Source organism: Syngnathus typhle, linkage group LG11, assembly GCF_033458585.1.
Source record: "Syngnathus typhle isolate RoL2023-S1 ecotype Sweden linkage group LG11, RoL_Styp_1.0, whole genome shotgun sequence".
In the NCBI taxonomy this organism is placed as follows: Eukaryota; Metazoa; Chordata; class Actinopteri; order Syngnathiformes; family Syngnathidae; genus Syngnathus; species Syngnathus typhle.
Window position 1 is genome coordinate 7,800,283 of NC_083748.1, and position 14,274 is coordinate 7,814,556.

At 44.7% G+C, this 14,274-nt stretch overlaps 1 protein-coding gene across 7 annotated transcripts in view; it reads right to left on the reverse strand.

Annotated features, from left to right (window-relative positions):
- The window catches only part of foxp4 (forkhead box P4), a 70,626-nt gene that overhangs the window by 27,844 nt on the left and 28,508 nt on the right, over positions 1-14,274 (reverse strand). For all 7 annotated transcript variants that reach the window (XM_061291410.1, XM_061291409.1, XM_061291408.1 and 4 more), the window contains one exon: positions 3,400-3,489. In XM_061291410.1, the coding sequence (XP_061147394.1) occupies positions 3,400-3,489 (90 nt within the window). The remainder of the gene's footprint in view (positions 1-3,399; positions 3,490-14,274) is intronic.

Here is a 14,274-nt window from a genome sequence, read left to right on the forward strand (position 1 = left end):
CCTTGGATCTGGAAATTTTATTTCCCTCAGGAGGACACAAACAACTCATACTGGCGGGAAGCCAAATAAGTATCCCTAAGGAGGATACTGTTTAATTAGCATCAGTAATAATGATAGTTCAAAGTGCATCAAATTGTGTATATGATGTTGGGGGGTTGAAGAAATGTCCCGAGAAACTTTTCATGTTGGCGATAGTTCTCTTGAATTGGCATATTGCTCATAGGTGGCAGGTATGTGTCATACGATGTCATGTGAGTTATTTAGCTTTCACATAGTCCTAATAAAATATGCCACATCTGTCACTATTAAAAGACACACGGGTGTGAAAGACTCTCTATAGGAAGACCACTGAGAGCAACAAAGAACTTGAAGATGGTGGAGAAGTGGATCACATGGATGAACAGATAGGGGAGGGGTGCGAGGAGCTCCAATCGGGGCTCCGGCGGCCTATTAACGAGCTGGGAGGTGAACGCTATGCTCTGGTCGTACACATGTAGACACGCACTCGTGCCAAATAGTCTCCTTGACACGGCACGGGCAAAATGAAAATCAAAGAAACTTCAGAGGATAGTAACAGAGCATCAAGTTCAAGTGGAAAATCGAGCCCCTCCCCTCCCCTACCGTCCATCTAACGCCCCAGTGCCTCAGAATAAAAATGACAACACAGTTACAGAAACACACACAGGCAAACACACACTCGGGCCGCTTGGTTGGGAAGTGTGAGGAGTGGCTGTTATTGACCACATTTCATTATTGATTTCACTCATGTTTCAAATCACAAAATAAGAGTTTCACACTCCAACGCTCACAAGCAGACCCTTCAACTCCATCCCGGCCAGAGCCGAGTCCGATCCCAACCTCTTCCCACAAACTGTCAGGACCCCGCCCACCCCCAGCTTTGTTCTGTCCCCGCCTGTCTGACGCAGACGCACACACATCCGCACCCTTGCAATTCCCCCCGAACATCAAATGAGAGAAACTTGTCGACTAAACACTTTCAGTGAGTGGACAAAAGGAGTGCTTTGGGGAAAACACTTTAAAAGGAAATAATGGGAAAGAAAGGCTGCTTGAGTCCCACTCTGAGAGGCAAAGCACTCATCTTTTCACATACTTTTGTTGGTTACTATAAAGACTATCCGACAATGTGTGCTTGAGTTTCTCACACATGTGCATTGGTGCAAAGCGGGAGCAACACAGATGATCAGAAACAAGTTAAATCTTAGCTTTGGACAAACATGACTCACTTCCTCGCAACCTGCTGTGCTGCTTCCAGGCCTCTTCAGAGCGCCACTCATTAACATTCCTCTAATGAGTGTTTTCACATTTTCTCCTAATTAAACACGCTCCTCAATAATACATGAAAACAGGACACCTCGCTATTCAATTACACACGTATGGGCGCTAATCTGTATGTGTGCATGCCAAGTGGCAGCGTGTTAAGTGTGCCCTGGCGAGCCGTGCCAAGTGGGTATATGTGCACCCGCCATATGAGCGAGCGCCAAGCATCATGCCGCCAGTTGCTACTGTGTCAGCCAATTGGGCTCCCGCCCACTCGTGCCACGGGCAATTACGATAACGGCGACACTCAAGGCCAACAGCGACGCCGTGATCTGTTTTTAAGCTGTGTCAGCATTTCAAACTTGTCATTTATTAACACAACTAGAAGTGTCTTAAATTATAACTCATAGAGCAAAGTCTGCATCCAAACTGGCAGCACAATGCGCTGATTGTATTATTAATTTAATTTTATCCTCTTCAAACCTGAAATCACACTATTGTACTTGAACCGCACTGCCGTCGGACACCATCAATTGTTCTCGCAATTGCCTGTCGAGAGACGTAAGCTATTGTCAAGTTCCTCGTGGCTGCGACACAAGACAGTGACACGCGCGCGCACGCACGCACGCACGCGCCGAGTGGATTGATAATATCTCACACAAGCAGTCAAACACAAAGACCATCTCAGAACAACCAATCATAGAGCAGATAGGATCTTTGTGAGTTTCTTTCGCTCGCAGTCCAGGTCCTCCCTTCCATTACAAATGAAGAAAAAGAGGAGAAATGTGATGGAGAATGGGTGGGGGCCACATCTAAGGGGTGGGGGGCTTATATTAGAATTGTTGTCAGCATAAACCATGACTTCAGAGAAGTCAAGACACAAGAAGTCTTCCCCCCTTTCTCTGTCCCTCTGAGAGAAGGGAGGGGGGGGGGAATCTAATTATCAGGCTCCTAAAGATCTAATTATTGTCTGACACTCATTTGCATGTGAGAGAGCACCCCAGGAACAACGTGAGGGCGGCCATTTTGTGCCTGGCCACCCTGATACAATTTAATTTACAGGCATTTGACGCAAGTGTGGAACTGCAATTGTTTGACTGGTAAATACATTTGAACGTATTTGCAAGTACGTTCGAACGTACCGGATGGCTGAATGCTAAAAAATCTTTTTCCCAGGGTTTGTCTGTTTACAAAAACCACGCCTAAAACAAATTACAACCTTGGAAGTCCAGTTTGCTGTGGTGCCTAGTAAATAGCGCCATTTTTTTTTTTTTATGTACCTTGTTTTTGCTCACTAAGGATACACACATACACACACATACCCTGCCAACACACATCCTAGAGTGCATTGGCAGGATGTGTGTGACCATTTGAGCTGACAGCTGAGACAACAGAGATGTAGCTCGGGTGCCCTGGATAGTGCAGGGAGGCTAACAGGCCAGGCACCAACAAACAAGACAAACAAGACAGAGATGGAGAGAGGGGAGGAGGAGCTTTTAGTGTGTGTGTGCGTGCGAGTGTATGTGTGTGTGTTAGGAGAAAAAGCGAGGGAAGGAAGTGGAAGGTAACACCCCACATCAGAATGTGCACATGAGGCAGGTCAAGTCAACGTGTGTTCCATCCATGTTTTTCATCCAAAAGTGTCATTTCAGGTTATTGACATCACTTTTGTGTCTGAACGACAGAAAGTAATACATTTGGAATAACATTGTTTCAATCCTGATGATTATTGGCTCTGTGTATTTTATTGTATTTATACTTTTACCTGACGAGGATTTCATTTTATATCATGTGGCTTAATTTGTAAAAAAAAACAATGACAATCATTTACTATAAGAAATTCAAATGCATTCAAGTTTGATGATAATGTTCAATTATTATATTTTTTTTAGATGACATTTTCCTAGTTCGAACTGCTTTCTCTTCACTTAACAGTCTGGAAACCCTAACGTGAATGATGGCTACAAATCAAACTGCCCCAATGTGACAAAGGTGATAAAAAGAAGGAAGCCCGAGCAATAAGGAAGGAAAGATATGCGCCTATATCACACTGTGTAGTTGACATGGACACAGACCTCTGTACATCTGTGTGCTAGTGAGTGTCTCCAAGTATGTTCTGACCTGCACGGGGCTCTGTTTGACCTCGTTGCTGCCGGGGGAGTTGAGTCCAGAGGCCTGCTGGAGGAGGAACTGTCTGGCTGCCTGAAGAGCCTGCAAGAAGGAGAGCAGACATGATGGCAACATGTACACATGGGGGGATAAATGGTGGAGCATAAAGGTTGAATGTTTTAAGGGCATACCATTTGGCTTTTAGAATTCATTCGCACATGATGCTGTGATCTTGTTCTTTAAGCGTGTCCACGTATACAAACCAAAACTTCTGACATAAGAAAATGCAGTCTAATACCGGCGGCTCCTTTCTACGACGTACTCGACTGTCTCTTGAAGTGACTTATCTCCTCAAACTCATTACAAATGTCCTATTTCCAATATCTGGGCCTGTCTCACTCTCTTGCAACAACCCCCCCCCCTCCTCTTCTGGTGTCTCGCTGTTCCAATTGGGTTGTCCACATCCTCTGAGGCAGAAGTGTGTCAGGATATGGTCATGTGTGTCACTTGCACGGTGTTTATGTGTCAGAGTGATGTACGGCGACCCCGATGCACATTGAAGAGCCATGCGACTCGCCACGATTCCTCCTCTTCCACTTCCCTGCCCTGCAGTGATGGCCAGTCCAACCTCCAAACTTCCTTTCCTCAACTTATTTGTCCACATGCAAATATTCACATTATTATAAATATGGTCGTTTGTCGTGTTAAAATCTCCCTATAACGTGCTATTGTCAAGACAAATCAGTTCCAGAGGCAGAGGTCTTTTTGCAGGAATGTCTGAACCGTGCAGAAAACAAAATAAGAAAACACCCATTTCAAAACACAAGAGCTGCGCACACACACTGACACACACAGACACAAACAAACCTCGTGATGGAGGGTTAGCCAGGGGAGACAGCAGGATGCACATTTGCTTCCTCTGACTCAAAGGGGAAAGGTTGCTTAGTAAATATTGATTTATGAAAGTCTGCGTGTGCACGTGCCGACGCCGCAAATTAACCGCCGCGATTCGGGATGTTCTTCGGCGTAGGCAAAGCGCCCGCGGCCAAAGCCGAGTTCCGATTTGACAACGAGAGGGAGAAGAACGTTTTGGTGAAAGAGTGCAGCACGGTGTTACTGTATAATGTCACCTATTTAATGAATTGTCAAATTAGACACTTGTAACGTCTAATTGCAGAAACAGAGCGAGAGATTAAAGGCAAACTGAAAAAGACAGAAATGCTCTGTGCAGTCACCATGATGGAAACCATCTGGATGGAGCGCACTTGCGACTTTTGCTGAGACCGCAATTAAAACACACATACACAGATGTGGCCGTGGACACGCCTGTATACGTACACACACGCATGAATTTTAACACTTGAACCAAAATCTCGGGAACCCCCTCCCATTTACTGGTTTGACCTCAGCATTAAAACAAGCACAGACACACAGACACATATACACACAACCGCCCAGTTTGTTGGCATGTGGTGTGAATTAGGCCTTGAACACCATGTCTGCCCGAGAGCGGCTGTGCGCTTTTTGTCTCTATGTGTGTCTATGCGTGTGTGTGTGTTGGCAGGAGTTGGGAAGCCATGTCTGGCAACAATAAAGGACAATTCCACCCAAATTACCACCCTGATTACCACTATATTAAAGAAGCATTTATGGCTTTCATAAACGCTCGAACAGAGCAGAGCTGATGCCTGTCTCCTCTTCTACGCCTCTATTCATGGGTGCCTTTCTGGAAAGCATGTGATAATTACAACAACAAAAAAAAACTCAAACAGCATTAAGGTCGAGTGGATTTATGTAGAGGTTGATGTAAATGCCCCGCAACTTAAATGTAACGCTGCCTTGATTCACAAGTGTCATTTATTCCGTGACTAGGTAATAAAAACATCAAATAAAAATAATATATCAGACTAATTTTTCTTGCAGTTATATCAAATCAATTTACCCTATTGAAATGAAGTGACATGGTATGAACCTGTTTCAGCAGCCACACAAAATTTCTTGATAAGGAAAAAAATAGCATTGTGTTATGTAAAAAATAGACTTTCATAGTTTTTGTATGTTGCGCCTGAAGGTTTTTCTTTTCACCTTACTCGAGCGGTCGCATATCTGAAGCTTATTCACAAGTCAAAGGTCTTTATAAAATATATTATTATTATTATTCAAGATAATTATTTGCCAAATAAAGTATTGCTCGACTCACATTTCCACACAAAATGGGAAGGAAAGATGAAAAAAAAAATTGAAGCTAGAGTCTGTATTTGCCAAATTCCACAGTTGTGTAGGTGTTAAGAGTAAACACAAGTTGGCTGTAGATCTATAGTGGATATGTCTACACTTTTAGTGTTGGCAAACAGTACAATGACGCACTGCTCGGTGACTTATTAAGAGGCCATGGATGGGGCTGATTGCGTACACACAAATGCAATGTCTTTTTAACCTTTAGGACGTTTTAGACATTTTTTGTTTGTTTTTGTACCCTTAGTGAAAATTATGCTCAAATTTCAAGACCCTACACCGCTTGGAAAACAGCTACAATTTCCAAGGAAAATACCTTCCTCATTGTTGGGCCTCCTACCTCATTCATCATCTCATCTTCACCCTCTCTTTTTCTCTCTGTGACTTGGGTGAGCTGTAGCATTGTAACGCATACGCGCACACACACACAGACACACACAACCACCTCCTCCTAAACGCCCAACCCCTCACCCCCACCCCCAAACCCAACTCTCTGTTCCCCCTGTGGCATTCCTGGGGGCGCACTGCACCTTTAAAGAAAATATGAGAGAGGCCTAAGAGGGAGGCCCAACAACAGAGTCTTTGTGCTGCCGAGAAGCGTGCACGTACGCACACACACACACACACATCAATGGTGTCAGACAGGTTTTATGAGAGTGAGAGAGGTAGGAGGAGGAGGAGGAGGAGGAAGGGGAAGAGGGGTGACGAGGTCAGCGCTCAGCTTGGAGGCCTGAGAGCACACAGCCCGAGTGTGTGTGTGTGTGTGCGCGTGTTCTTCTGACTTGTCATCGCTCCCTTCTGTAAATCATCGCCTCTGACACAGCCTTTAATAACAGTGCATTTTTTTAATTTAGCAGGGTCACCCACATACACATGCACATGGCGAGGACCAGTCTCACCTTGCAACAAGGTTTCGGGAAAAACATCTGACGAATACATTTGTTCTTAACAAGGACGTGAAAGAGGGTCTGTAAAGAAGATCCATTTTGAAAAAAGGAGACGTTTCATTTAGCAGTGCACGTGTGTGCGTGTCAAGTCAATGATGATCTTTCAGTGGGTGACTGCTGGAAATTGGGATTTTTAATCAGTTTTCATTTTGTTTTGGCTCTTTTTTTTAATTCAGTTAGTTCTAAGTTGTTTTTAAAGCAAGTTTTTTTTCTTTTTTTTTTAATGTTTTAACATTTTAGCAATAGTAACAAAACTATTACCGTAATTTTCGGACTATAAGTCGCACCGGAGTACAAGTCACACCAGCCATAAAATGCCCAAAAAAGTGAAAAAGTCAACCCCCCCCCCCCCCCCCCCCCCACCAAAACTATGGAAAAAAAAAACGCGACTTATAGTCCAAAAATTACGGTATTTCAAATGTTACTGTTAGTTAATTTGTTATCTTTTGTGAACTATAACAACCTGTGCGGCCAAGAATTTGACATTGCTACTTTATAGCGTTTATGTGAATATTTTAGCTATCACGCACAAGAAAAATCCTCGGTTGATCTCTTTTTCACTCCATTAGACTGTGTGTGCGTGTGATGTCCGTGTGCGTCTGGTTCAGGTTGCTAAAGCAAACAGGTCTGGGTGTGCACGTGCACGTGTGTGTGCGTGCGTGTGCACATGTGTGTGTGTGTGATGAATCTGGTCTCTAATCCATCCAGTGTGTTTGGGTGAGACAGGGAGAGAGAAGCAAAGTAATCTAAACAGAGTGAAGTCTAGAATAGGGAGGGAAAAGACAGGTGGGTACCATATGTTGGAGTAATCCATCAGCACTAACTGAGGTCCATTGTTGATGGCCAAAACGAAACAAACGTGCCCCCCCCGCCCCCTCAACCATCCACTCTTCACCCCTCCCTCCTTCATCGGTAAACAGTCCCCGGGGCGAGCAAGGGGTTGCTGTCCTATGGGGAGAAGGAGGAGGCAGGTGGGATCACATTTCTTCACTTTGAGCAAGAGGAATTTGCGGGGAAAACAAGAAGTGAGAGGCCTGTTGTTTCATGACCCAGCTAAAGTGAGAAAGTGCGCAAATCGCACCGCAAGCACAGTAAAGTTGAAGGGAAAAGAGGCTGGAACGTATTTTTATCCATATAGATCTCCTCCTCCTCCTCCTCCTCCTCCCCCAGGGGGGGACGCAGGCAAAAGGGGATGGGTACAGCGGGTGAAGATGCAGAGAAAGGCCCGTCACACCCAGCTGCTTCTCTACAGGCCTGCATGCTTTCTGATTTTGGATCGGCAGGAGACACAGCTTCACAGGGGAGGGGCGGGGCTTATTTTCTACCCAATCTTTTTCGGGGGGCTGTTATTGAAGCTGAAAGCCCAGCTAAAGCTGGTCAAAGCTGCCCTTCCTCCTGGGTCACCCCCGTGATCCCGGCTATCCCCTGTCCACTAGGCATCATCACTTGTGCGCCTTCAAATCAAATCCATTTTGATTGACAGGCCATTGCTGTCCAAGTTGAATTTTATATTGTTATTGTTACTGCAGCGCAAACGCCTCGGGAAACGGCGAGCGGATCATCGTTTCCTGGAGGTAAACATAAGTGGGGTGCAGACGGAGTCAAATCTTGCTAAAGCCTCCCAATTTTACAGCGAGTTACAAACAGGCGATGCCGCGCCAAGTTTTTGCCCCGTTCGTCTGAGTCGTCATCACACAGGGCTTCGCTTTCTCTGGAATTAATCATCTCCCTCACCGGCTTTGCAACCATTTGTTTCCACTCAGAGCGACTTCAAACCGGTTGCCCGAGAGTGGCACCTCAATCTTTTGCTATCTGGGACACACCGACATCAACCAAGCACGAGCAACATTTTTTTTTTAATGTGATGTTTCCGCAATATAAAGTCTCAGTTAGAGAGCTGAGGTTTTAAAATGGCCGCTCCTTTGGGCTCAGACTGACCATTAAAGAGAGGAAAGACCGTGCTCTAGAGCCAAGGCAATAAAAACTCCAAAAGGAACATCAAAATATGCTGTAATGCTTGCCGATTTGTGATTTCTTTTTTTTTTTCCTCATCCTATTTTCACAAAAGCGACCTGTTTGAAAATCCAGGAAGGACGTTGTTTTCCAGATGGTTCTCTTCAGTGCAAAACCGTGCGGTGGAATGAGAAAACCTCCCCTTCCCGACACTCGTCTAACGTTTCTATTAATTCGCAAGGGTATAGACCGAGTCATAAATGCTCGATGACTGAATACCCAGGACTGCTTTATATCATTACATAATTTAGCATCACAATCACATGTCAAATGGTAAAACGTAGTAACTCTAAATGGTTTCTCAGCATTTACAGACTCCAATGAGGTGAGAAGACCCAGAAATAGAGAAACTCCCTTCCTGACAATATAAAAGGGGTTTCCACTGTACTCTGAGCCTCATTGCAGTCCAAGCGGCTAATTGAAGGCAAATAGGCCTATACACACACACACACACACACACACACACACACACACACGCGTCCTACATTATATGGACATATGCAGTTTCCCTGTGGTTTTCAAAACAGCTCGTTTGGCAAGACAGGAAGGTCTCACTCCAGACAGACTCAGCCCACAGCGGAACACACACACTCAAACACACACAGCCGTACTTTGAGCCTTGTATTAGTTCACCCTCATGGTGTATAAGCTAGGACAGTTTAGTAGCTTGGTCATGCTCCAGGGTCGAAAAGGCCACTTTGCTCTTATTTGGTTGACCTCCAGAGTTGAAAGCGCTCCTCCTCCCCTACAAGAGGCTGTGCGGGCCGAGCCACGATGAGCATACTTACAGCCTGGCACCCGGGCCGAACATATGGAAGCTGTTTAACTGTTATTATTAATAACCAAAAGGAGAGAGTAAAAAATTAAACTAATAACACATGCAAGAAACTGCCAAGACCTGGCTCAGGAGACAGACTGAAAGCACACTTATACGTAAACAGACACCGTCTGTCATGTGCACATGAACACACATACACACACACTCACAGGAAGAAGAAATGTACACACAAAGGCGTGTTGGTGATTGAAGAGAAAAAAAAAATCAGTTCTTGTCAGTGGCCTGTAAAAGTATTGCCTGCCTGCCTTGATAGAAATAAACTTTTTATGTTTTTGGTTCAGAGAGTTTTTACACCTGGCTGTGGCTTGGGGGAAGGACACACCCTCACACCCAGCCCTACACCACAAACATATACACACACACACACGCACACACACATATATATATATATACACACACATATATATATATATATAATACACTTGTATGCAAAAAAACGTTAAAAAAAAAAAAAGAAAAGTATGTCAAACGATTTCTACGTGGGCTGTTGCTTTCCTTCGTGAAAACAAAAACAAATAGCGACTACCTATTACACCTGCTTAACACCACAACAAAATCTGGCTATGCTCGTTGACCCCTGAAACTGTTACTATGGTGATGTCCTTAGCAGATTAACTGAACAGTCAACATTTCACTCCCCCCTCCAAAAAAAAAACAAAAAAAACCCGACTTTTCGCTAAGTCTGCCCCAGCTTGTGTGTGTGTGTGTGTGTGTGTGTGTGTGTTATTTACCTGACAGCACAGGCAGGCCCTCTGAGCTTAAGTGCTTCTAAACACTTCCATGGCAACCAAAGCCAACCTCAGCACTCCAGGTGCCTAGGCAAGTGTGTATAACTCAGTCTCCACAACAAAGACGGGGCAGAAACACACACACACACACACACACATATCCTTTTTAGCTGGGTTGCTATCTGTCTTTTCTTGTCTCGAAGCCTCTTGGCTGACTGGGTCAACCAAGCGTGACTGTGTCCATGCAAGCTTATCTGGCCCGCTGAACCAATTCTTCAGCGCGTCTACAATTTATCCATGTAGCCTTGTCGCCGGATTGTAGACTCACAACAGACAGCGAGCCACTTCATGTGTATTTGATACACTTTTTGGTCCAGTCGAACGCTCTATGATCAGCTCAGTAATGCATAGAAAATCACGCAAGACGTACGAAGAAGCAAATGAAGGAGCTCAGTCTTCTCGACTCAATAAACTAACAGCGAAAAAAGGTATTCATATTTTTGAGTCATGTCATATATCTGAATTGTAGCCCTATTCGAGTGTCTTTAGGGGAGCAAAAGTCAGAAAACAAAAAAACCTACTGAAGCTTTGGGCACTCTTGGAGGAAGTTGCTGTTCTATAGTCTTCTTTGTACTATGGCCTATCCAGCAGTGGGTGTTCTGTGATGCTTGGCAACCCAGCCTGGCCTCTGGTGACCTTTGACCTGCATTGACCTCAATCATAAAGAGGACAGCCTGGCTGAGACCAATGCAACGCTTTTAGGAGGTGACAGCACTGAGAGAGAGAGAGGGGCCCGCCACTGATTTAGTGGCCTGCGTATGAGAGTGGGAAACAAGCGTGCACATTCAGATACACACACACACACGCGCTTAGTGAGGGAAGTGCAAGAGGACTGCACTCCTAATGCAGATGCACAAGCATAATGTGATTAAATGAAATCCCACTGCACTAAGAAATCAGAAGGTGTTGTCAGGAAATGTCTCTTGCTTTCTTTTGAGCGGTCACCTCCACCTCCTGCGCACCCCTGACCTGAAAGTGAACTGTAGAGGAGAGCTGGAGGTCACATGGAACATAAGTGTCCCAGTGACCAGCATTCACCTCCCATTACTTGGCAAGTCATCTTCGCTTCCACCCATAAGCAGCCAATCATAATCATTAAGCGTCCATTTATGAATGTGAGGAGCATAGGAGGTTGTCCTCGGACTGATCTGCCGTCCTCTCACACACGTGCCTGCAACACTTATCATATTATCAGTGTTTGTGTATATGTGAGATCTGTATCAAGACCCCCCCGCCCCTTCAGCATCCATCACTGTGCCTACTTAATTACACCCTTCATTAACTCACATCATCCATGTGCACGAGTGAGGGTGCACATGTATGTATAATGTAAACTTGTCCAGCTTGCTTCATGGGGACCAATTTTAGTTTGACAATTTCATAGGGATGAATGAGGATTCAAATATGGTTTTACAGGTAAGGGGAGATAATAGAAATGTGCACAAAGTGCTAAAAACATCCAATATGATTTTTATCAATTTAGGTGAATAAAACTTAAATATTAGACTTCAGACATAGAAAAAAAAAAGCAAGCAAGTGCTGTTTAATTATGAAACTTTTACTGGCCCAATCGGGCCGACGTCAGTGAGCTTCTTGTGGGCCTACACAGTCATGTGGTGGCCCCAGGGTCATCGGGCTACTGTAAATGTGGGTTCAACCTCAGGTAAGGGTTAGATGAAGACCCTTCACAAAGATGGTTAAGGATTATTGAACGTATTGTGGCATTACAAAGACGTTAGATGTGAGTGTACATGTCGAGGGCTACAACAAGGATGGAAAAAAATAGAACATGACAAATGGTCTGGTCCAATTTGTAAAACTGCTTTTTTTTTCCCCCCGCCAATATGCCTTTGATAGCCTTGGGGAAGGCTGAGCATGACTACTATGCACCTCTCACTTTCTATTTGCCTGCTGGAGCAACTTAAGGCCAAGGCAGAGAGAGAGTGAGAAAGGGGGGGAAATCCCAAACTGATGAGTGGCACTCCTAAAAGGAAACGGCACCTTTTTGTCGCCATTTCGCTCTCCTTCCTCTCCCCTCTCTTTTTGCTGTCATCGCCAGCTGCTACTACTACTGTGGCGGCTGGAACACAAGAAGCCATTAATTGATGGCGAGGGAAAAAAAAAGAGACAGCAATGTAGTAGTTTACTGCAAAAATGGAGGGAGTGGGGGGTGAGAGATGTAAGGAAAAGGAAAGCAGTGAAGACACCTGGTTCTCGTCAGAACGCACATACCGTTTGGAGGTATGCGAGGATTTATCCTGCTTACATTTCTGCTCGGCTATGCATCATCGCATGTCTACACCCGTGCACCTCAACAAAGTGCAACACACTCTCACTTTTCCAACTCTCCTTAGCCTGGCCCTGTGACGCCCGCCGCTCTTTGTTCTCGTTGCTTCCCTCCTCCCTCTCCTTGACATGATGGGGCAGAACTGCTTTTTGCCCCCCCCCTCTTCCCTTTCTCTCCACCGCTCTGTTCTTTCTGGGGAGGCAGACAGGCCGCATTCCACAGGGGGGCCCAGGCGCCCTTTTTCTGACACGTCTCAGCGCTACACTCCTCCCTCGATTCCTTCGCTTCGGCCCCACCAGTGACCAGCGCCTTCCCCTCTTTCCCTTTTGCCCCTCCTGGTACCTTCAAAGCATGCGCGGCTGTTTCAGCAATCTCTTGTGCCACCTTCAACATAGCTTTAGATACACCTGCACAATCCAATGAGATGTCAAAATGAACTTTGACTCTTATCTCAAAACAACTTTTGATGGGTCTTCCTGGATCTCATTATATTGGGTGTGAGCAGTATCCTTATGTTATGGCCAACTAAGATTGACAAAAAATGTTAACAAATAAAATAAAAACAAAAATTATTAAAAATAAAAAAATAACGGACTAAAGTTTATACAAATAACTGCAAGTAAAACTGACGACAATTATAGTCAAATGTTCCTTTGTTTTTGTCTTTGTCAATTAATATCATATTTAGCAGTAGGGGTTCATTTGATTGCTAATAATAAAATCAAAATAATTTACAGGTGACTCATTATGCAATTTTGGAACTAAACAACAGAGTGGTTAATGATCAGATTTTCCATTACTTTTATAGGCCAATCAAAAGCAAGATCACTTTTAATTTTCAGTCAGTGTATGCCGACTCTAATTAGTACTTTGTGTAATATAACAAATTAAGGTAACCCAATTACTACTATGTAGCAGCCATACTATTTCGGTGGGGTAAAAAACTGGAGGAAAGGTTGTGCTTGTCTTTCACAGTCTACTGTGGACTGAAGCAAAAAAAAAAAGGTTCAGTGAGTGAGAGGAAGAGAAAAAGATGGAAAGAGAGAAGGAGGCATGTTTGTGGTTGGTAACTCACTCAAGAGAGGAAATACCAGCATACACACACACACACACACAGGTGCAAAAACATTGAGAGAAGAAAGACTCGCTTTGTGTGTGCGCTACAGGTTGGCTGTTTATGTATGTGCATTCGGGCTTAACTGCATGTGTGTCCTTGGTGAAGGTTGCTGAGGAAGCAGAGTGAGGGTGCAGTCTGGGGACGAATTGGGCAGGGGGGGCAGAACGGGAAGCGAAAGGCCTCGGGTGAGGCGAAATCATAATTATTAGGCAGATTATTTTCATGGGCCTCATCGGGAATATAAGCAGGTGTCATGGCGGAGCCTAAACCAAACGCACACTTCCTTTTCGTGTGTGTGTGTGTGGGGGGGGGGGGGGGGGGGGATGAGTCGCATCTGACGCACAGGAGACAAAACAAACAACCTAACTGGAGAAACATCATGTGGATGTGTCATACACACAAACACTGACAAACACTTTATGCACGAGGGACAAAATAAAACAAATGAACACAGAACCTCGACACACGACTATTGTGCACACGGGTGTGTTGCACTGTGAGGTTCTCAACGCTGGAAAACATGTCTCAGAATGCCTTCACTGGGAACTATTTGCATAATGAGGAATGAACAGTATGAGCTGATGAAAGGGCTGTCACAAGTTGCCCCGTGTGTGCATTATGTAACAACTTGCCGTGTTCATACTGTACATATGTCGCAAAAA